The sequence below is a fragment of the Marmota marmota genome, unplaced genomic scaffold (assembly GCF_001458135.2).
Source record: "Marmota marmota marmota unplaced genomic scaffold, marMar, whole genome shotgun sequence".
Lineage (NCBI taxonomy): Eukaryota > Metazoa > Chordata > Mammalia > Rodentia > Sciuridae > Marmota > Marmota marmota.
In genome coordinates, this window is record NW_026000108.1 from 41256527 (window position 1) to 41281344 (window position 24818).

The 24818-nt window shown below is 42.4% G+C and overlaps 1 protein-coding gene across 5 annotated transcripts in view; it reads right to left on the minus strand.

The window, feature by feature from the left end:
• Positions 1-857: 857 nt before the first annotated feature.
• Positions 858-24818, minus strand: part of Kdr (kinase insert domain receptor) — a 44628-nt gene continuing 20667 nt past the window's right edge. The window contains exons 15-30 of one of the 5 annotated variants that reach the window (XM_015482120.2): positions 24542-24673; positions 21886-21992; positions 21332-21467; positions 20861-20965; positions 19520-19633; positions 18893-18981; positions 18152-18305; positions 15936-16033; positions 12795-12917; positions 12530-12641; positions 12183-12282; positions 11699-11804; positions 10487-10638; positions 5678-5777; positions 5138-5223; positions 858-3383 (exon numbers count right to left, since the gene is read on the minus strand). In XM_015482120.2, coding sequence (XP_015337606.1) covers positions 3161-3383; positions 5138-5223; positions 5678-5777; positions 10487-10638; positions 11699-11804; positions 12183-12282; positions 12530-12641; positions 12795-12917; positions 15936-16033; positions 18152-18305; positions 18893-18981; positions 19520-19633; positions 20861-20965; positions 21332-21467; positions 21886-21992; positions 24542-24673 — 1937 coding nt within the window. In that variant the 3' untranslated portion in view covers positions 858-3160. Of the gene's footprint in view, positions 3796-5137; positions 5224-5673; positions 8949-10486; positions 10639-11698; positions 11805-12182; positions 12283-12529; positions 12642-12794; positions 12918-15935; positions 16034-18151; positions 18306-18892; positions 18982-19519; positions 19634-20860; positions 20966-21331; positions 21468-21885; positions 21993-24541; positions 24674-24818 lie in introns of those variants that run through there. The other 4 variants (XM_048784493.1, XM_048784494.1, XM_048784496.1 and 1 more) reach the window with 4 other exon arrangements.

Below are 24818 nucleotides of genomic sequence, written 5' to 3' on the forward strand. Positions count from 1 at the left end.
ATGACTCCAATTAAAGCTTTGAAAATAGGACCATGCCGGAAGCTCTTTAAAAAGCCACAATGTTTTCTTCATTACAAGGGCCAGTGAGGAGAGAAAATAGGGCTAAGAGCAAGACACGTGGAAGACAGAGCAAGGAGGGAGGAGGCCAAACCGCTCCCCCAATGGTTCTGCCCAAGGTGCAGAAAGCATTTCTTAATAAAGTGTGAAGTTTCAGCTGAATCCAAATTCCTAACTTTGGAAACAAAGCCAGGAGCCACTTAGGAAAAACAAAATCTTTTCTTTTTCCTAAAGTGAAGAAAATCTTGTGTTTTTATAATGAGGTCTTTTCCACCGTGAAGAGCCTTGACTCTTCTTCCACTCATTTACTGGAAGAGGCTGGAACAGAGGAGGAACTCTTTTCAGGCCCTCCTTTAACAAAGGTGGCAGAAGACTCTAATGGACTAATCCCAGTCAATCGCACAGTCTGCTAAATGCTGTCCCCAGGAACCACACACAGGCACAGATGTCTTCTTCTCCATCATCAAGTTATGCAGAATGTCTCAGTGAGAGAATATGGATTGAAAAATTATACAACATACACATTTCTCCAACCACAGGGAAAAGACAGCTGTTTCCCCAGCAGTGGTACCATGATTGATAATGTGCTTAGAAAAAAAAAATAATAAACTTAGACCCTACCTTACTCTATGTATAAAATAAATACTAAGTGGATTTAAATGCAATAAAAAAGAAAATTTAGAATTTGGGATTATTTTAGAGTTATGAAAAACATTCTTAAGATAAAAACCCTGAAGCCATTTTTTTAAAAAAATAATAAGAGGCCTATTTGACTAGATAAGTATTTCAAAATCTTTTGGGAGGGGGAGGCGGGTACCGGGGTTGATGTCAGGGCTACTCCACCACTGAGCCCATCCCCAGCCCTATTTTGTATTTTATTTAGAGACAGGGTCTCATTGAGTTGCTTAGCGCCTCGCTGTTGCTGAGGCTGGCTTTGAACTTGTGATTCTCCTGCCTCAGCCGACTGATCCACTGGGATTACAGCTGTGTGCCACCACGCCCGGCAAATATTTCAAAATCTTATATTTAAAAAATCCACAAAAGATATGGTCACTTAACGGTGCCAATAATTAGTTAAATAACCATGTTAACTAAATTCAGACAAAGGTAATCATTCAAAATGGCAATAAGGAACCTGGTGTTCTGACTCTGACTATGAAGTAAATGTTACTGTAGTCTATACACCTGGTCCATGGTTCCCTGAGCTCTGGTCACCTGTCTCAGGATTTCTCACCCATGAGTTTTGAGGACAGCTATTCCAACAGACATGGGGTTCACTGGAAGCTACCGAGTCACATACCTCTCAGTCTACCTGTTAACATTCTCAAAGGTTGTCAGAATATAACGAGAATGTGACTGTGAATTCTTTGTACAGTGAAGAAGAGGGAGGAAGGAGCAATCAGCCTCCAAACAGAAGTTCTCATCCTCAAAATGGTTGTGATAATAGTATACCACTATATTTTTTTACTATGAATACGTTTATTGGTTTATAAAGTATATAAACATTTTGCAGAGATATTCTTTATAAGAAGAATAAAGGAACAAGTAAAAATGGAAAACAATCACGTTAGGTCTAATTCCTCCTTCTTCATTTTAGCAATGAGATAAATGATAGGGTGGTATATGTGACCTTGCAAAAGAATTCCTTCAAGTGTTTCAATTTTTTTTTTAATAAAATGACGTCAGTTGCCAAAAGCATCACATCCTTTGTTATGCTACATAATACTGATACAAAATGTGAAAAGTACAAAGATTGTTATATATAATATAAGGTTTTAATATATTACATTTGTTCTACATAACAGACTATAAATATATGTGCCATAGCATGTTTTATAGTCATTGTTCCCAGCATCTCACACTATGGTACCAAATGAAAAAATACATTTTCTTTCTGTCTTTTCTTTTCTTTTTTAAAGGAAAAAAAACAAGGGCAAAAACCAGTAGAAATAGCTTTATGTGTTAAAAGTCTAAATAATACAATAGATTTTGTTAAAACTTTGGCTATAAGGTCATTTTGAAATCTGGCTAATAATCATTCAATGAGTGAACAAACCCAACCAGGCTATCTGGAGTGTAGAGAAGCCAAGTAACTAAAATACTGAAGGGTTGGGGATGAGGATGTGGGAACAAAGGGAAAAACCCTTCCTGCAGCTTTGCCACCGCAGCTGGACACTGAACCCACGGCATTCAGTCTTGGACACATCCCATCAGGACACATATGTGGGCATTCATCCAGATGAAACCAGAAACTGGTTGGTGCAGTTGGAGTCCGTCAGCATGACAGGGAGCCTCGGGCTGAATGTCCCTTCTTTGTGGCGCTCTGACTAAAGGATTGGCCTGGGAGACAAGGAGCCAGAGCCTCATCATTTCCTTCCTGGGGCTCAGCCAGGAGACACATAAGGGTCCGGAAGGAACTCTCATCAGGAGTCGGAAACAGCACCAGGAACTCGCCTTTAGCCCAACTGGGAAGCGCACGCAACCTTCTAAAACCAGAACAGAAACCTTTCTGAACCCTTTACATTTCCCAAGGGATCACGCACCACTTCCCCAGAGCCACACAGCGCATCCGCAGGCTCCGATGCTCTCTCCATAGCAAGCTCAGTCTTCCATTCCTTCAGTCCGCATCCTACACGTGAGGCGGACTCGCAACCCGTGTGCTCAACCAAGCCTCCTAGGTAGACTCGGCCCTGCAAACCGGTCCCATCTCCAACACCTAAGGCACCTACACTGCTTGGTTATCTTCTAGTTTTTAAGTTGTGCCCGCTCCCCAAGTATTGCCACTTCTTTAGGAGGGCTGTTCCTAGAACTAGTCTCTTGTTCTAATCCATGGTGAGACCCACCGCAGGGTACATTATACACGCTTTTTAAATGAATGAAAAAGAGAATACGGTCAACACTGGGAGAAGACACAAACACATTCTTAGGTCACAAGCAACCTCTCAGGAAATGCCTAGAGGACTAGCCCTGCTGTCCGAGGTCCTTTTCTGAAATGAAAATCAAATGCGGCTACTTCCGGGTGGTGGAAAGAACAACACTTGACAATCTGAGCAGCACCTCTCATGTGATTTACAGGAGTGGGGTGGGGCACGGGCACCTCCTTTTAAACAGGAGGACAGCTCAACGTGGTCCCCGTATCAGGCTGGAGAATCTGGGCTGTGCTGCCACCTTGCACTCCAACCTCCACCAGCTTTAAGAGTTCTGCCTCCTCGCTGGAGTACACAGTGGTGTCCGTGTCATCGGAGTGATACCCAGACTGGTAGCCGCTGGTCTGGTTTGAGCCTTCAGATGCCACCGACTCCCTGCTCTTGCTGGGCATCATTCCACTGTGGAAGAAATGGCAAGCAAGTGAGTTGGAAGACACAGGACAGTTCTTTGGCTTTTCACCCTAACCCCACTCCCAGCTCCACGTGGGCCATAATCTCCCTGGAGACACCAGCTCCCTATCTCTCTCACTTGCTAATCGGCATATCATGTTTGCTCAGACAAGGTCTATTTTCAGGTACTAGCATGAACTAGTAGATGCAGATAAGTCCTCTTGATCGGGTCCAAGTCTTTCAAGCCCAGGATGAGATGAAAGGCAGTTCTGTTGAGTTGTACACAGGCTCCAACCAATGGAAGATTTTTATGGTCTTGCAGACTGACGAGTTTGTATACAATGATAACAGCCAAAGGGCCTCTTTCATGATGTTAAAGGAAACTGGGACGTTCTATAAGTTCACTTGTGCTTTCCCCATTCTGTCAATTAGAGGACCACAAGGCATGGGTAGGGTGTTAATAAAGTTCTTGAGCAACTTTAAACTTTACTAACTTCAAGCGTGTGTGCAATCAAGCCAGACATGTCAAAAACTGCTCTTTGCTCATCAAAACCACATTCCTTGGATGGACTGAGGCCCCGATCACTCAGCAGCAACTGGATAATGTGCTCAATGGCATAGTTAACAAGGTCAAAGCTTAGAAATACAGGCTGTGTGGATCCAAAACTTCAGGATTTACCCTTTCTCAAGCCATTCTAAGATGTCTTTTCTCCTTAATAGACATTCTGCTTAAATTATTCATTTTTACAACTTCATAAAATGGGTTTTGTTAACTCTGTGTTCACTTATGATTTAAAAGTTATTTCAAAGAACTACAAATACAATTTTTCTTTCAATCCAATTCACAGTAAAACTAGTTTAAGTGTCTCAAGCAATGGTATGGTGCCTGGCACATAGGAGCTGCTCAATAAATATTTTAAATCAATATGTGAAGTATATAATTGGCTCTCACAATTTCTTATTAGGCACTAAATAAAACAATAAAATCACACAATGACATTTGTTATTATTACTATTATTGCAATAAGCATCACTCAAAAATCCATGGGTGTTCCCATTTTATACAGCAGTTATGGAGATTAAAATCACTTTCTGTTCTTACATAGAGTGAACCCTCTAGCAAATGAATAACTACTCTTATTCTATTACTTTTACAAATATAGGTTTTCATAAATATTTTATGCTGAAAGCAGGTACACCTATTAAACAACAATAAATTCCTACTGAACCATATGGGGGAGATTATATTCAAAGTCAAATTTAATACTTTTCTCACAGTTAAATACTTAATAATTCAGACAACAGCATTTAAGCATATTAATTAAATAGATATGTATCTATTGACATACCATATTCTTAAGAACAGATGCATTCATTTATATGCCAGTTTGAAAATTCTTCAGAGTCCACAAAGATTTTAATCATATCTCAGGGGTCACATCCAATGACCCTTTTGTTATATAGCCAATACCATACAAACTACTGGCCATAGTAAGCATACTCAGAAATTCCCAAGTGTTCGCATATTTGGTCATAGAAATTGACCAAATCTTTTTTCGTGGGGGAGGGGGGGTATATGCTTTAGATTGGTCGCTTAATTTCATTGGTTTGTGTCTATTCTTTGTTAGGTTGCTAATTTAGGATGCTAATTTCCCCAACCATCAAAGACACTACAAGGAAAAGCTACACTTACATTGGAAGTCCTAAATTTCTTCCAAAACTTCCTATTGAAAATGGTCTGTTTTTATTTGACTGTGTCTTACCTAAAAGATGGAGCTAATTTGGTTCTGTCTTCCAGAGTTTTCAGCTCTTCTGATGCAAGAACCATACCACTGTCCGTCTGGTTGTCCTTTTTAAGAGACATTGAGATGGTACAGTTGATTGAGTGTATTCTGATTTCTTAACCCAAATCTATCAGACAGTATCCTCCAACTTCTTGCCAAGGAAGGTAAAGGTACCCTAGGCAGGAACTGTGCAGGATATTGAGGAAGCTGCTGCTAGGCCAAGGAGAAGATAAAATGTAGGAAGAAGCTGAGGATGCCTGCTTCCATCCCTCTTTTTCACCAGAATCCCTTTGCACGTAAGTGAAATTGAGCATAAAGCTAGACGACCTTGAACCTCAGACCAGGCACCGTTCTTATGAAAACACCCAAGTTCCATCTCCATAATGACCCCATGACACATACTCTCAAGGACAGCCTTATAATGAGACTCCAAGACTCTAATGCTTAGGCTAATATTTATCTAGCTAGTGTTTCATCGTTGGTATTATTTCTAAGACTATTTTTAAAAGATGTACTTACATCTGGGATTACTTTTACTTCTGGTTCTTCCAATGGGATATCTTCAAATGTTTTTACACTTACTGGCCGGCTCTTTCGCTTACTGTTCTGCAGATACTGACTGCAAAAGAACAAATATTTATATTTGAACCGTGGTATATTTGGCTGCAGATACCACAAGCAATACCTAAGTTCATTATCTTTCAACCACAAGTTTAATAGCAACCTTCCAAACATCCTTTAGAAAAAGAAACACAAAACAAAACAAAAAATCTTTCTTTGCTAGCACACACTGAAGGCTTAATTTCCTGTGAAAGTCCATTTAAAAGTATAATATAACTGCAGAGCCTAGAGGAGGCCCTGTTCCTTTGAATCTTTCTTCTGAGGTCCAGTACTTGGACTCTAGACAACAACAGCAGGCTGAGTGATCAGCTACCTTCTCCTTGGCCCTGTCTGTAGGCAGTTCCCCCATTGAGCTCCAGGTATTTAACAAAGTCTTTCACATCTTTCCAGCCATCTCCTAGAAAGCTGTTCTGGATAACGTTCACAGAGCAACCTGGGCAGAAGAAACACCTGTAGTTCTCCCTAAAGGAGACTGACTCAGGAGTGATCTGAAGACAACTCCTTCCTTCTGCACATGACAGGGGCCTACTGTACGCCCAGGAAGGTGGGTGGAGTCTCACCACCCACTGTTTCTATTCCCCACAGTAGCATTTCTCAAGAAGGGCAGTGGCTTGAGGGTTTTAAGATATTTGTATTTCAGAGTCTATCATTGATAAGTAACAGGGCAAAGGCTGAGCCTAGTATTGGTAGGAAGAGTAACGCTTTATCAACCAAAGCTTATTTTCCTTTTGAATTCCAAAGAGTGACAATTTCCCTCAGAGGCCTAAAGAATGAGACTTGGCAGGCAGCAGATCACCTCTTCCCTGGGAGACCTTTCTCCCCTGACACAAGGCTTTGGGTGAGTCTAGGTGATGCTAGCAAAACCACTTACAGTCCCCAAGTGGAGAGAAGGGAAGGTCTTTTCACGGGGACAGAAAACAAGTCTTCCCTCATCTCCACCTACTTCTCATCACAAATGGCTTCTGGAACATGTGGCACAGATTCTGGGCCAAAGGAGAATGGAAGCTGAGTCTCTCTCCTCTTCCCCAGCAGCCTGCTTCCTCCCCTTAGTGAGGGGAGAATGAAGTTGACCAGTGACATCCTCACTCTGACAACTCCACAAGGAAGAGGACATGACACACAGAGAACAAGCACGGCCCATTTTCTCCATGTCCAGTCCCCAAAAGTAGTGGCTGCCAAAAACTACCAGTACCATAGTCAACCATTCAGGAAGCCTTTACTGAGAATCTGCCACACACCCGACACTGCTCTGGATGCTCTGCAACCATCATCTCATGGTATCTTCACAACAGTGGGGGGCGGTAAATACTCCAGGGGTGGTATGATCAACTCAGCTCTCCAGATGAGAAAATTGAGGCCTACAAAGGTTAAAGAACTTGTCCAAAGCCACACGACTAGAATGTCTGGAATGATTTTGAAGACAAGGATTTTAAGCACGAGAATGACGGTCAGATGTACCCTTTAGGAAGGTGAGACCAGAGGCAGTGAGACCAGTTAGGGAACACTGCATTTATCTGGGAGAAAGAAGGTCAGCCTGATTGAAGAAAGGGATACCCACTGGCTTTGGAGAAGTGAATGGATTCCGGAGACACCTGGGCTCGGGCAATGACGCAGCTGCCTTCAGTTCCTTGAATTCTGAGCCCACTAATTTAAAAAGTAGCATGGTCCCTCACAGTGGACAAAGCATCTTCACAATACTATGAAATAGAAATTCTTATTCCCATTTGGAAATGAGAAAACCAAGGTTCAGAGAGAAAATGGTGAATAAAGAGTAGAACTGATTCAAGCAGATTATGAACTCCCAAGCTTTGTAATGTTTTGAACAACTAATAATAAAAAAAAAAGAGTAGAACTGAGATTCAAATTCAAGTTGGCAAGAAAGTGGTTTCTTTCTTTCCTTACTCCACATTGACTCTCTTGGAAGAAGGAGAAAGGAAAAGGTAGAAGAGACTGGAAGACAAGACCATTCAGGTCTTTATTAAGCACCTATTATGTGCACAGCCCTGTTCTCACACCTGTGTGTGCCAATCACGCAGCGGGCAGAGGGAAGGCTAAGTATGGGGTGTGGAACAAATGAAAGCTGGAGAAAGGACAGTCCCACTTCAAGCAGCCTAACCTCAGAGCCAAATGCAGCCCTGCCGGCTGTCCCAGACTTCAATCTACCAGAGGCATTTAATCACCACCAGCAATTAAGCAGAATGAAGAAAATGGCATGCACCAAAGCCTTTCTTTGGGAGAGAACTGTAAAGAAATCTTTGATAAACTGCTGGGAGTGGGAGATGAGACTCCCAAAGGAAATGACAGAGTAACCACAGATGGTCCCCAAACTGACCTCAAAGAGATGAATCCAATGAATACGTGTTTTTTTTTTTTTTCAGGAAGCATGCAAATTTGGGGCCAGAGCTGACCTACAGGGGAAATTAGAGACAAAGCTAAGTCTAGACAGAAGTGGTCCTTTCCCCACACACTTCTCAGCCTCTTCTCTAAATAAAGGCTGAACAAATATTTTTCAGATAGTTTAAAGGGGCAACGAACCAGGAGCTGGCTCCCGCAGTGATGTCTCTGTCCAGCTCTATTTATAATGTGATGGAGTTGAAAATTATAAGGAGAAAGCAAGTGAGAAATCAGCTTTTCGACTTGGCTGGAAAGAGGACAGAACAAGTCCCCAGAAAGGTACCCCAGCCCCGTTGCACTCTCCCCCAAAAAGCAGTGCCCCAAGATGAAGTGCGTGTGTAGATGCATCCAAGATGATTAGAAGGTCAGTGTGAGTTTTATTTGTAGGAAAGAAAAAGAGGTAGAGAGAGTTGGGAGGGGACGCAGACAAAAGATTCCAATTTCCTTTTTTTTTTTTTTTTTTTTAATTATAGCTGGCTTTAAGAGAAACGAGCCTGGGAAGACCACTTCAAGACAACTCACAGGCAGAAAATAGGAGCCAGGCCTGTGCTGGGAGGATGGTGTCACATTTGTCCACGCTTCTGGGGATAAATGTTAACAGCCCTTTTTTAGATGCAGCATTGCACTTGGCACTTTCATCACACACACATGACTTCATCTTCTGTTCAGTGCCATATGCAAAGTGCCCAGGAGAGCCAAGAGGCTGCCAGCTTGGATCTCCACTCAACTTGGTCACAGAAACACGCCGAGTACAGCTCACCCATCAAATGGCTCTCTGATGGAGGAGAAAGCAATAACCGTGTTGCAGGAATGGGGATCAGGCTAGAAGGGCAGATGAACTTGAACCAGGAATTCGTATAGTCTCTCCCAAGCCACTGAATTCACAGTAGGAAAAGCCTACGTGGGGATGAATTAAATGTGGAAAAATCTTTTCTCTCTGAAGGCCCCTCCTTGGCATGGGAAAAAACAGCAGAGTTAGGTACCAGAGAAACTAGGTTTGTCTCAAGGACTTGACTGTAAGTAACTCACTTAATCCCTGTCCTTCATTAAGCGCTCTCGCGTGCCAGGCACATTATAGCATGTGATTCTTCAAACAATCATTTTCAAACAGCACCAGTTGCCTCACCGCATTTCACAGATAAAGAAACTGAGGGAGAGGTTATATTATTTGCAATATGTCATGGAGTGCTAAAAGCCAGCCTTGGAAGTCCAGTTCTACCTGACTCTAAGGCCTGGATCTTTAATCTCAACACTGAACGGCCCACAGGCCATGGGGCTGAGCCTCATGGTCAACATCTACATCCAGAAGAGATCACAGTATCTACCTTGCCTGACTCTGAGTTGTCACATGGGCAAAGTCTGATAATACATGGAAGAGTTATTCAAACAATGCAGGATGCTCTTGACACAAATGGAATGGCGGCGGCTCGCTTGCTGGCTTCTAACGGTATCACAGGACTCCCGCTGCCCTGCAGGATTCCATGAGGCCTCCCCAGCTTTCCTGGGATGTGGCAACCTGGCCACGGGCTGGACACAGGAAGGAGCTCCTTGCCTCAGCATGCAGGAGGGAGGGCTGGGCCCACGCTGTCAGGGGTTCCAGTTAAAAGAGGAAAACACCAAAAGCAAAGTGAAGTGGCCCCAGCCTTAGCAAAGGCAATTTTAATATTATGTTGGAGAAAATGGCACCAACTCTTTCCTGATGCACAGGTGCTGGGAGACAGAAAAAAAAGCAACCGCCTGCAGACCCTTTACAGCTCAGAGCAGGACTGCAGAGCATGTGTTTTAAATAAGCCCAGAAGCCCCATTATGCAAATAAAATGCTGAAAATCAGATGCAGAGAGGCTTCTGAGATGTGGTGTCCAGTCTACCTCAGGACAGAGCCCCGTGGCATGCTGTGTCTTCGCCAGAGAGCCATACGTGTGTTTTCATATATGCAGAGAACTCTTCCTCCCTAAATCTCCCCTAAGCCATTTAATTCACATTAATAAAAGCATGCATGGGGACGATTTCAATACAGATGTCTTGGTAAAATTGTGTCTCTCTCTGGAGATTAACAAACTGTGGCATTCCAGCTATTTGCAGCTGCAGGGCTTAGAATTCTTGAAGGAAGAGCTGGGCAGCAACGTGGGCTACAGATGGACAAGCGATCAGCTCCCCAGACCCCCCTCAAGGAGCACGGCCCGTGATATGAGTGTCAGGGCTTGAGGTCCCTGGAGCGTGATGCATGTGGCAGCTTTATAAAATGTCTTCCTTCCATGCCCCCTCCCAGAGATGGCCTTGAAGCCCTCAGAGGAAGCCGGCCATATACCAAACCTGATTCCTGCTGTGTTGTCATAATGGAATTTGGGGTCACACACTTCCTCTTCCTCCATACAGGAAACAGGTGAGGTAGGCAGAGAGAGTCCAGAATCCTCTTCCATGCTCAGAGTCTCTGATATTGGAAGAACAATGTAGTCTTTGCCATCCTGAAACAATAAACACGGAGCATTATTGTTATGGCTTTGGTCCTTCAAGGGCCTTTTCATGAAAAACACAGGCCACGGGGGGCTTCTTGGGTATGGGTGTGCTGCTCTCATAACAACTGAACTGACTTTCAAGACAATGTTAAAAACGATTTGTCAAAACAAAAGGGTGCTTGGAAGGGATGTGTGCATGAGGGTATATTCAAGGAGTCTAGTAAACACAATATGGGTTAAGGGGCCACGGAGAACCGTGGTTACATGGGACGAAGAGGTTGTAGTTGTGGAGAAGGAGAGAAACCATTTCTCGACCATCAGACCCTTCAAAGAGCACAGCATCCAATTTTAGCCTCTGCCCTTCAAGGCAATGGAAAAGGTGATGGCAGCCTAAAGAAAAGCAAGAAATGGATAGGAACATGGGTCTTCTGAAAAAAGATATCACAATTTAACAGTATTTCTCAAGAAAAAGAAAGAAAAGGTAATTTGATATGTTTCAACGCTTGCAAGGTTTATTGATAAAAACAGATTTGTCCCATCTTTCCCGAGTGGTTCAAAAGAAAAAGAAGGAGGAAACTGGCTTCCATTGTAGTAAGAGATGTTGACTGGAGATCAACTTTCTAATGATAAAGGCCACGACTATGTGTTATCAGGGAGTTATAATAGCTGAGATTTTTACCAAGAGGGGAAATTCATCTATCTTCCATAGTTGGGATGTAGTTTTGCTTGCAAAATTTATTACAAATTACTTAAATTTCCTTCCACTGTTGATATTCTGTGGATTGACCAGATTTTTTTTTTTTTTTGTAAACTTTGGAAGACTATTTGAAGAGGTAACAAAAAGATAAGTAAGTAGGAATAGGAGTGATCTGCTCCCAGATTATGAATTAGGATCTCATCTGTTTAAAGGGTAATGATAGCTTTTAGAAAAGTGCCGTCGCTTACATCTAGAGACCAAGGCTCCTTGTTCAGTGGCTGAGAGAGAAGAATGGTAGCCTTGAGAAAGGACAAGCAGTAGAGGAGTCTTTGCATCTGAGTACGCTAGTGTGGAAGTTGGAGGCTTACAAACCTGCTGAGCGTTCGCTTGTAGAAGATTTCCCAAATGTTCCACCAACTCTGAAAACGTGGGTCTCTGGTTGGGCTCCTCATGCCAGCAGTCAAGCATGGTCTGGTACCTAGAGGAGCAAAACCCCGTTTGCATTATCTGCCTTTTCCTCCCGGATCTGATGCTCAAAACAAGCAGCCGATTGGTGAGCGTTTATTAAAAGCCTACCATGAGCTGAGATGCTGTATCTCTGTAGCCTGGGGCCCTATCCTTGGAGGTCCAAGTGTGTAGAGAAAAGAAAGCACATTCCATCTAATAAGAGCTGTTCAGTATGGATAATAAAATGCTGTTGTTTCAAGAAGCAATGGTTCTGTGCTTGAGATTATGGAGAGCTTCAAGGGGAAAGGACACAAACTAGGCCCAAAAGGAAGATGAACGTAAAGGAAAGTCCCCTGGGCAGGGAGATGTGCAAGGAAAAGGAACAGAAGGGGACTTTGTAAAGCCTTACATTTCTGGTGTGGTATAATCAGGGGCCCTCATTCTTGTTCCCTCTTTCAATCGCCTACAAAATTCTTCATCAATCTTTACCCCCGGATATGGAGAAGCACCTAGAACAAAACAGGAAAGGAGCATAACATGACTTCATTTTCCCTCACAGGAGGCCCTGAGCCTGATTCTTGAACATCCTGATCACCTATGTGTCTTTTTTTCCTTCTGGATTTTACAACTTGCAGCTTCACTAAAATTCCACATGATGGACTCAGAATACAGGAGAGAAAAATGACATCCTGACATCATCAACTTTTACCATCCTATTGGGAGTCTGGGGGCTAGGGACAAAGAGAAGCAACTTACCTAAGGAAAATATTTCCCAGAGCAAAACACCAAAGGACCACACATCACTCTGAATTGTATACACTCTGTCAAAAATTGTTTCCGGGGCCATCCACTTCAAAGGGAGGCGGGCCTAAGAGGATGGGAGACAAGAAATCAGAACCCAAATTAGCAAATAACTGAAGAAAACACTTCCTTTGTTCTTGAACACAGGTCCTGTAGCATACTGTTAAGGCATTTGAATTCCGCAATTTAATAGATCACAGGGCTCATCATTGGAACTTACATCTCCTTTTCGGACATAATCTGGGTCTTTGTAAATATCCCGGGCCAAGCCAAAGTCACAGATTTTAACCACGTTCTTCTCTGACAAGAGGATATTTCGTGCTGCCAGGTCCCTGTGAATACACTGAAAAGAGAATTTTATATATATATTAGGTCTCTGCACAGCTGACCTTCTCTTCTACATCTGTTGTGACCTCATGCTTCAACGACAATCCCACACCAGAGAAGCAACTGATTAACAAGGACTGGGCTAGGATCTTTTATCAACACTTCAGGAAAGCAGTCTGTGAGCTTCGCTGAGACGCACATCTGTTTATTCCATAAAGAGCCCAGCCTTCGGAGCTGAATAATTTAGTTGTAGTGTAATGATGGGGTCATAAATAGACTTCTCTAGCCATTAAAGAATGTGTTTCTGGTCACATCCACACATCCCTTTTGCCGGTGCCATGTATGGTTAAAAATGTACTATTCTAAGGAGGTCCCTGAATGGATTTATTTTGAATGAATGCACGGAAGTCCAAAACAAGGGCCTCTGTTGGTTTGGTGCTCTCTGTTGATTTCCCTATTTGACCTGGACTGAAGTTGGACTGGCTGAGACAGGCAGTTCTCAGAGGGGCTCATCCTGTTTCCAAAGTGTTAGGTTTTACCATAAGAGTCGATTACATAGCAGCTAGGGAGGCTGAGGCAGGAGGATTGCAAGTTCAAAGCCAGCCTCCACAATTTAGCAAGACTCTGAGCAACTCAGTGAGACCCTGTCTCTCAATAAAATACAAAAAAAGGGCTGGGTATGTGTTCAGTGGTTAAGTACCCCTGAGTTCAATCCCCCAGAACCCTCCCCCAAAAAAACTATTACAGCAAATTCAGCCTATTATAAGTCAAGGTGATTCTCTAGTGCACCGAAAAGCAGGATGAACTCATCTTGGCTTCTAATAAAATCTATTTTTTTCTGCTTATTGATTTTCCTTTTCTATCTGCTAACTTCATCTAACTTCCTTCAACTAAGCAGTTCTCATAATTATTATCATAATTCTCATCTAAGATTACAGGATAAAGTCGTGAGGGATTAAGAGTCTTAGAGGACATGAGAAATGAATGAAAAGCCTGGATGAGAGGCTGAAGTCAATGCAGCACGGTCACAGGGGCCAGGCCATTGCTTACCCTGCCATCCTGCACCTGGACTGCTCCCAGAACCAGGTGCATTCAGCAGCACCTTGTCTAGCATGATGAAGCACCAGTACTACAAACACAGTACTTCCTACTCTCCTTCCAACCAAAGAACTTCCATTTTTTGTTTTTCTTTGTTTTTTTAGATATACATGACAATAGAGTATATTTGGACATATTACACCATTTATTAAGTGGAGTATAACTTATTCTAATTAGGATCCCATTCTTGTGATTGTACATGATGTGGAGTTCCACTGGTCGTATATTCACGGATGAACATGGGAAAGTGATGTCCTAGTCATTCTACTGTCTTTCTTATTCCCATCCCCCTCCCTTACCTTCATTCCACTTTGTCTAATCCAGTGAACTTCTATTTTTCCCCTCCCTGCCCTTCCTTGTTGTCACGTATTAGAGAGAACATTCAGCCTTTGGTTTTGGGGGGACTGCCTTATTTCACTTAGCATGATATTCTCCTGCAAATTGGTGGGACCACTCTGGAAAGCAGTATGGAGATTCCTCAGAAAACTTGGGATGGAGCCACCAATTGACCCAGCTATCCCACTCCTCAGCATATACCCAAAGGACTTAAAATCAGCATACTACAGTGATGCAGCCATATCAATGTTTATAGCAGCTCAATTCAAAATAGCCAAGCCATGGAACCAAGCTAGGTTCCCTTCAATAAATGAATGGATAAAGAAAATATGCCATGTATACATGAAGAAATTCCCTTTTAAAACCCAGCAGCCAGGTAATACTCAAGAAACCATCTGGTAGATCCAAGAAAAGTCAAAGGACTCCCATTCCCATACCTTCCAACCCCATTTCCTTCCTAGTTGCCAAAAGGAAGCCTGACTACATGGTGAGCTTCAGCCTCAAATAATAATAATAATAAATCATAATACACAAGAAGGGCAGAAGGCCTTTCTCTCGGGGAAAACCCTGAAAGGCTCTGGTTTTCTCCCTTGCCATTGGGAGAGAAGACTCCAGAGACAGCTGAGATGTGGAGGCTTTAGAAACTGTGATGGGCCTTAAATGTCAGGGGAGAAAATGGGTTAGGGGTTTCACTGGAAAACAAAACACTTAAGCCTTTCCTTCCCTGGTAAGGGCAGAGCCCATACGTTTTGTCAACAGACAGCTTTTACTGAACATTAATTTGAATTTTTTTAAAAAAATTTCCTGTTTAATGCAAAGCTAGGCATCTTACCCTCTGCAGTGTTGGTGGTGGCTTCCCCCTCCCTCTCCTCTCCGTGGTGTTTACAACCTTTGGAATATTTGTAACTTGTCACGTCCCCACCTCAGCCTTTGTTTGCCCTACTTTTCTAATTTTAGCTCTTTTAATCGCTTTCATCTGAAGCCTGTCCTTCCTGGTTTCTAATTATATTACTAACAAATACTTCTTGGTGGATGGTGATGAATGTAAAATAAACCAAATGCAGACTGCCTTACACCAAGCTATCTGCAAGGCCCAGCTCCTCACCTCTCCTAGGTCGTTGCTCAAATATCACGTACTTAGGAAAGCCCTCCTCTTCCACCTTGTTTAAAATCAAAGTACAAACACATAGAAACACACACAAACATACCTCTCCTGTATATACTGTGGGCTTTCCTGCTTACTTCCCCCTACAACAAACACTCCTATCTAACCTGCTCTGGACGTGACTTACGTATATTGCTATGGTTGGTTGCTTCCACTAGAAAGGAAACTCTATGAAGCACTTTGCTGGTTGGTGCTTAGAAGACTGTCTGGCACTTAGTAGATGCTCAGTAAGTACTTACTATATGAATGAATTTCATAAAATTCCTAACCACCCCCTATTAGCAGACACAGAGCCTCTCCAGCAGAGCTTTTTCATGAATCCTACAAGTAATGCAGGAATTTCTGCCCCAAACAGACATAATGACTGGCTCTAGACACCTTATGTCCATACCTGTGATCTGAAGAGAGAGGTCTCCTCCCCCAGATCTATCTTACCTTCCGTGATGCCAAGAACTCCATGCCCTTAGCCACTTGGAAGCTATAGCAGATGAGATGCTCCAAGGTCAGGAAGTCCTTGTACAGATCTTCTGAAGCTGCCAGAAAAGGCAGAAGGACAGAGGTGAGGAGTCTCATGGGTTGGTACATTTTGTTTCTAAATCTGCTAGAGTAATGATCTTTTTTTAAGACTTGGGAGGTAAATTTCAGAAAAGAGAAGCACAGAGAAAATCCTTCTATCTTCTGTCAATTTGCTGAATCCCAGTATTATTAACCTTCATCATACCCTTAGGAGAAATACTGGTTTTTCCATTTTAGTCAAATTGAACTAGTAAATACAGGAAGTAGAATGGAGGTAAAATTGGCCTAGAGAACAGGGAGCAAAAATAAGACCTTTCCAAATTTGCTGTTTTAAGCAATTGCTTTTTTCATCTACCCAGAGGGATAAACAATAGTTTCATATCAAAAACTCTAAAAATAAAACAACAATATTCAGGGTCATCAAATCATTTTTTTTTTCTTTCCAGGCTTTGTCCTGGGACAAAGACCAAAGGTCAAACTATAATCTACAATGGATAATTAAAAATACCAAAAACAAACTTACTTCTCTCACTTTCACACTGAAAAAGTGCTTTCAATACACTAAATCTCCCCCGTGAGGATGTTTTTTCCTCCAAGGATATGAATGAGAGATAACAGGAACATGACAGAAAGATGAATTTACCTAAATTGGTAGGATTTACTTCAGTGCAAGGGATACAAATAAACCCTGTGACATTCATGGGGGTTTCAAAAATGATCTGCTAACTTTGGTCAGATAAGATAAGACTTATGACCTCTTTCCTGGACCTAAATACCAGAGTAAACACAAACTGAGTTGTAATAATAACCTCGTAAGTATTAAAAAGGCTGTAACCTTTTCCTCAATGAATTTTTTTTTTTTTTTTTTTTGGTACCGGGGATTGAACTCAAGGGTACCAAGCCACATCCCCAGCCCTATTTTGTATTTTATTTAGAGGCAGGGTCTCACTGAGTTGCTTAGTGCCTCGATGTTGGTGAGGCTGGCTTTAAATTCGCAATTCTCCTGCCTCAGGCTCCTGAGCAACTGGGATTACAGGCATGAGCCACCGTGCCAGGCCCTCAATGGCTTTTATACTTAAGGGGCTCTTCAAGGACGATTAGTGAGACCACTTCATTTTCCAAAATGGAGGCAAAATTTGAGGCCAACACCCTTTCTACCCCAACACCCGACCTTAATCCCCTTGGGTTTCCAGCTCATTGGCCTCCATTTTGTGAGAGAGAGGGAGCAGGGAAGAGATGGTTCCACTTGGTTAGATGAGGTCTAGACAACCTCCCCACTCTCTTCTAACCCAAGGCCTGACCTCACATTGCCTCCTCAGCCTCTTAAGAGGAACAAGTTAGATTTAAGTTCTACCTGTAGACTTATGTCAAGGAAAATGGAAACGAATCTCTTCCACTGTTTCATGATTGGGTTCTTCTAAACTCACACCTTAAAAGGACCCGATGTCTCCATCCATGGAGCTGTCTCTGCTCCTTCTGAGGAGAAGCTAGAGGAAGACTTGGGAAGTAAAGCAAGTCCTGGAGCTGACTAAAGTCTGGGTGGTTAGTCTGAGGCCAGAGCTCCACCCACAAAGAGCACTAAAATATCACTGGGAACATAACTAAATAAAGACAAGACTCCATTGAGGAAGTAGGGCTGGGACAAGATGTGAAAAGCCACTTGGAGCAGAGCAGAAACGAGAGTTGGCTCCTAAACTGTCTTGGAGAAGGCTGCATAGGGTGGATGGACTCAAAGGCTTCCATGTTGCTGATGAAGTGTGCAACGTGGGGCTGATGGTTTAGAGCAATGGGGAGGCCACTTAGGCCCCAGGGAGCCCCTTACCTCTCCCCACTGAGCGTTCCTGCCAAAAAAAGGCTGATCCAGTATTTTAACCATATTGGTCTGATTGTTAGCAGGTGCTAACTTGGGCCACCCAGATTTCTCAGCATGGCCCTGTTCAGCCACTCTACCTAGCCTAGTATTTATTTAGGGCTTTCACACTTCAAATTTGGGAAGACTGAATAGAAGCTGCCTAGGAATTCAGATCTCTTTCCAATATGAACCCCTTGCCATGACCACGGTCCTGGTAACGCCTGCCACCTCGTGTGTTCCTGTGAAAGCAGGAATCCGGCATGCAGCTAGCAAAGGCAGGTACCTTCTTCTCCCTCCACGTCACTGAGGGATCTCTCCTCAACAAACCCAGAGCTGGCTGAGCTCTGGCTACTGGTGATGCTGTCCAAGCGACGCTTCAAATCCACAGAGATTTCCCCAACATAGTCTTTTCCTTGACGGAATCGTGCCCCTTTGGTCTAAAAAGGAACAAATGAACAAAACAAATTCTTGGGAGATGAAATGGGTCCTTAAGATGTCTTAAACTGTAGGAACAACTGAAACTCTATAAAAGCAGACAAGAACGACATCAGGATTATGCCATTGCTGGACTGAAATGTGGGGCACAACTTGTATATAATAGGGTTTCTTCCATAAAACCAAGCTCCCACTTTAGCTCAAAGAGATAAGTTCCTCTTTCAGGTTGCACTCACACATGTCCAACCCTGGTAGGCCTTAGACAGAGGGGACATGAACTTCACAGGGCCAATATGGTGAGGGGAGAGTAGAATCTAGAGATGTTTTCCTTCCGCCCTTCCCTTTCCTTAATCAAAACTGTCTTCTCCCCAACTCTGGCACCCTCTGTAATGGGTCAGGAGATTCAAGTCACAAAAATAAAGCACATGTACCCCCAGAAGGCGAGAGCGGAAGTTACAACAAGCAAGAGGGCACGTGAGAAGTTTGCTCACAAGCTCTTCACAGAATTTCAGCTAAAAACCTGATCTGTACCACTTTGATTTTCCCTCCCTTTGACTACATGGCAAAATTGAGTTAGGAAACAACATACCTTGTAGGGAACAAATTCACTTCTCTTGCCTCGTAAGTAGGTTGACAGGTTCCCAAACTTGCAGAATTCCACAATCACCATGAGAGGGCCTGCAAATGGCACAGTGTGTCAAGAAAGACCCATTCCCATTTGTTTCTCCCTAAGAAACAAATACAAATACTACATAGAGAAGCCCCAAAGAAGAAGGCTTCATACAACCTTTCTTTGAGACAGAATCACAGAAATCAGCTGGTCTCGACCCTTTTATGCTATAGCTTTTCTTTTCCTGAAAAGCTACTGCATGGAGATTAACCAAAATTTCTGAAGAAAACCTTTTTCCTTTTCAATGTAAGCACCAAGGTGTCTCCTTTTGGGAGGAGTTTAGTTTTCTTATCTGAACACCTTTTACACAAGTAGCAAACTGTATCATAGTGTTGTGACATTCCTTAATTCACAAAATTCTAAAACTTTAGAATATTTTAATTACTATGCTAATTAAATTTCTGTGAAATGTTAAGTATATCCAGGAATCTGCAAAGTACTCTAAATTAAGGAAATAAGGGCCGTGGGTAGTGATCATTTCCCTCAAATACTAGCAGAGAAGCATGAGTCAAAATCGGCCATCCAGAACCATCCACAGGTACTTACCTCCTGGCTTGGTGCAGGCACCTAGAAGGTTGACCACATTGAGATGGTGGCCAATATGAATGAGGATCTTGAGTTCAGACATAAGGGCTCTGTGTTCACTGTGTGTTGCTCCTTCTACAAATTCAGGATAAAGAGGAAAATCATCCTTGTGGGTAATACATCGGGATAACTGATGCTCCCTCCCCAGTACATGCAATTGTGCAACTTATCCACTATGGGTAATATAACCGTAACCTAATTTAGAGATCAGGCACATTTTCTGAAAAATCAAGTGTATATTCTATTTCCTAATTCAAAATCAATTTCTTACTTTAAGTGAGCCCAGAATGTTTGGTATCGTGAAGCAGAGAAACTGTCTGCCACAGAATCGTGCTCAGATTCTCTAACTGTACAAAACTGGATTTTGATGTTCCAGGATTACTGAGGTTCTTAAGGCCTGGTCATTTTGCTGCCATGCATTCATTATTCCCGTGTGCCAACAAGCCACTTAACAAGGGCCAGCTAGTAAGGCCAGTTCGCACATGAAGCTGATGGAGCTAATACTATGCATTTGATCCTGGATGGACAGCTGCATGTCCCTCTAATTCACAGGCATGGTCTGCATTTCAGGGCCTGGTGAGCCATCTCAAAAATTACATACCTCTCTCACCAGTAGAGGAAAGGCATAAGGAGAGAGAGGGCCCCTTCTGGCAGAGGGTCAGTAGCACGATCATCATCAATGAAAGCACATCACAGTTGAAGCATAAAAACTTCATGAGCATCACCTCCCCAAATCAAAATGGCAGACGAGATTCATTACTATTAGGATGAACAATTCCTTACGAAGCTTTTAATTTTAAAAGAATAACCCATAATCCTTTATTCCTTTGCATAACCATTTTTACTTTGCAAATTATGTTTTATGTGTGAAGTTCTTTTACATATTTTCCAATTCTAGAGAACATGTTGTTTTTGCATTTCACTATTTTTACTGATATCAAATTTCCTTCCCCTGTTTCTAGAGGGTCTGTAATTATCTTACACCACGATGTATTAAACATTTTTAATATAAACAGATTTTTTTCCTCATGACCCAGAATCACCCGAATAATTGTACCAGCTGAGCCCTGTATAAGAGCTTCAGGCACGGTGGGTGACTCCATCCCCAAATTTGCTTGCTAGTCATGCACTCTGGCATGAGGTTACAAAGGAGGGAACTTATTCCAACTTGCACAAAGGTGTTAAAGAGACTGGCTTCATGCTTGCCAGTTGGCCCACATAAGCACAGAGCAACTGATACAAGCCTTACATCATATAACAACAGGATGCCACAGATACATCACCATATGATTTTGCTTTTACCTTTCAACATTTTGACGGCCACAGTCTTACACGTTGCTGTCTTGTCAATTCCAAAGGCATCAGCCTCAATCACTTGGCCAAAGGCACCACGGCCAAGAGGTTTACCTAAAAACAACAGCAATGACAATGACAAAATGGGCTTGGATTATCATAGCACCAAAGCCACATGCAAAGATTCCAACTAGACAGTGTGATCAGACAGCCCAGGTTAACACGGACAATCCAGTTCACTCCCTTGTCCTGGCTTAGTTAGTCATTTAACGACTACTACTCTCCAAAGGTCCTGCTTTGGGTGATTTTAAAGGGACTCTACCTCTATGAGGCTAAAGGGATGATTATCCAAAATCAAGAGGTTTAATTAATATTTCTGAACTAGATGACATCTAAATAGCCTAGGTTTGTCTTCATCCCAAGGGAGGACAAGATGGCTTGGTAAACCCAATATCAAACTGATAGCAACGGAAATCGCACCTAACTTGAGCCGGTCCCTAGGGAACTCCCATTTGCTGGCATCATAAGGCAGGCGTTCACAGTGCTCGTCCAGGGGCAGCTCATCTGGATCCATGACAATGGACAAGTAGCCCGTCTTCAGTTCCCCTCCATTGGCCTGGAAAGCATCAACCCTCCCAGTCACACACACACACCCTGTTGTTTTGTGTACTTATTATTGTTGTTTAATAGGAGCCTCATTCCTGATGTCTCATTTTCCAATAAAACTCTTGGAGTTTCAGAGTCGTCCTATTATCATACTGCTGCCAGTGTCCCCTCCTCTCCCCAAATGAGGGCAGAATTAAGTTTTCAAATCTTAATTACGCTAGACAGTCCCAACTCTCCTCTAGTGGCTTCTATCAATTAATGCCCAATGGTCTAGCCAAAGAAAATGGGCAAGAATGTTATTGTATTGAAATGAAAATGTGCCCATTGAGCCAATAACAATGGGAAGAAACAACTCAAAGAACCCCAGTCAGCTTTCATTAATCATGAAAACCAACATGCATGGGACAGAAGGGAAATTATTTTGTTACCCGCTTAACGGTCCGCAGAACGATGACAAGAAGTAGCCAGAAGAACATGGCAATCACCGCAGTGCCTACTAAAATAATGACTTCCAAGTTGGTCTTTTCCTGGGCACCTGGGAGACACAATTGAATGAGTGTCAACAGCTGGTGACAAGGTTCAGTAGGAAAAGACAAGATCTCAAGCCTATCCATTCTGAAGAATCCTAGAGAGAAATAACCACGCACCCTGAAGTTGCATGGAGTCTAGAGCATTCAATGGAAAATTTAAAGCTTAAAAAACATTGCTCATGAAAACTTCCGGCGATAAAATTCTAAAGTAATTAAGGATAGACATACAAATGTCTTAAAAGACACACATAGAATATGGTTGGAGAAAGTATTATTCGAAGGAAAGAAAACCGATGACATTCTACAGGGAAGGCAAGTACATCCATTGGGGGATAATAAAGTCTGGTTTCGTGCTGAAAGTCAATGTTTTGATGTGTATGAAGTTTGAAAATAGACTGTTTAAGAAACCACATTTGGAAATAAGTGAAGTTTAAACAGAGGGCTACTTGTGACCATGCACCTACTCTGCACTTTAAAAATATTGCCCCACTTAATTCTCTCAACAACCTGCAGTTTTCAGAAGAAAAAAGAAAAGATCAGAGAGGTTAAGCTACTCGATTGGAAGTACACAGGCAGTAGACAGAGGGCCAGTCAGCAGTTAAACCAGGTTGGTCCAACATGAGCTGACCATTACACTCCCCTGCCCCCTGCACAGGGGGACCTTGAGTGAGGAAAAGAGAGCACTGAGATGAGCACATTGTGTGCCACCTAGGAAGAGGAGTTTAAAACCACTTGTGAAAGGAAAGAGAAAAGGAAAAGCTCAATGTGGACAGGAAAGCTGCCGATGCTCCGGACTCCAGGGTGTAGTTCCAATTGGGAGAAATGAAATGCAGAAGGAGGCCCTTGACTACGAGTGATTAGTGAAGAAGTGATAAGGAAGCAATTATCACTTGGGGTCTCCCATCCAAGAGTGGTGTGGCTCAAATTAGGCTGCAAGCTGTGGGAAAGGTCCACAAGTAATTATTAGTTGGCAAAATAAGAGTTCAAGGGACACGAGTCCCAAGTGTCTGGAAGTAGGCTTTGCTTCTCCAGTGGTCCTAAGGAAGTGGTTCCACATTTACGTACAAAGATTTAAGATCCATCTGTATGGAGAAAGCAGAGACTTCAAAGATTTCGGCTGCCTGTAGATGTGTACTATCAGTATTTCTGTCAACATCTGGGAACCTAGCAGGAGTACTGAACATCTACCTCTCCTTTTCTTGGCATTCTCTGCAGGTAAGAAGCTCCTGTGATCTCAGTGCCATTGTTCCCTCGTAGGTATCTGTAACCAGCTGCAGATAGCTGATAGAGGGAGGCAGAGCACAGCAAGGCCACCCTAGGATTCACCCTAGAACTTGAATTCCTTTGAGAGCAACAAAACCACCACATCCTTTGAGATGTTTACTTGCAAGTGCAGTTTATGAAACAGTAATAAACCTACAGATTCAAAAATATGTCCATATGTCTAGATGTAGTGCTTGGATCTGACAGGTTAAAGGGACCAAGAGACAAGTTAGGATGAGTTCATAGAAACCCCTTAGTCTCTCTCCTGTAATCATCCTGCTGTCCTACACCATTACTTCATCCCGTACACAGTACGGTTTCGTGTTCCCCTGGTGGGTTCCAAAAAAGACACAAGAATACACTGTTTACGAAAAAGTATTCTGTCACAAATTACTTTTCCTAACTGAGAAAATGCCGGATTTCACCTCACTCCCAGGTTTCCATCCATATTTACTTAAGAACCCAACATTTTCCATTTCAGAAAAGCAAAGGTCTATTGTTTGCAAGTGCATCTTGATTATCCTTAGACCAACGAAAACTCTGCACCCTTGCAACTTAGTGGACAGCAATGATCTTCAGGATTAGACAGCAATTTCTAACATTTTTCCATATAAATGCAGAAGTATCACTTCCATGAATCAACCCTGCCTGGCTAAGACTTTTTCCACAACGGGAATTGCAAGGATAAGAAATGTGATACAAGAAGAATTCAAAAAAGCATTATGTTTTCTGTTAAAAGAATATATGCTTATTGATGCAAATTTACAAAGCACAGGTTGAACATCCTTAACCCAAAAGTCCAAAATATGAAAGTTTTTGAACATTGACATGATACCAAGAGAGGAAAATTCCACACCCAGCCTCATCTGATGGGTCTTATTCAAAACACAGGCACACTAAATATAGATCATATAAGATTGCCTTCAACTTATGTATATGAGATTGACATGAAATAGAAATGAATCTTGAGTTTAGTTTTGGGTCTCATCCAAGATTATCTGTTTTACATATATTTATATGTGTGTATACATATAATATATATATATATATATATATATATATATATATATATATATATATATACACACACACACATACACATATATACATGCACACATATATATGCAAATATTCCAGACTGAAAAATCCAAGCATTTTGAATAAGAGACACTCAGCTTGTACAAAGAACACTGACAATCAACCACTAGTAATTCCACCCAAAGTTTATGAGAGTAACACACACAAGCAAATCTTTAAAAACCAGGTGATGAACCCATGACTTCACACTGACCTTCTATTATGAAAAACATCTCCCCTTTGGCACACCCAAGGACATTGCAGGCCTGGCAGGTGTAGAGGCCTTCGTCCTCCTTCCTCACTCTGCGGATAGTTAGGTTCCGGTTCCGGTCTTTCAACACAATGCCTAAGAGAGGATGGAAAGAGTTCTTATTTTTAATGATGTGATCTATGGAGTTGCTCAGTAAAATTTTTTTAAATACACATGCTGCCCTTCATCTTGGGCTATTCTCTAACTCTGAAGAGTCCCACGGGACCCAGTGCCAGCTCAT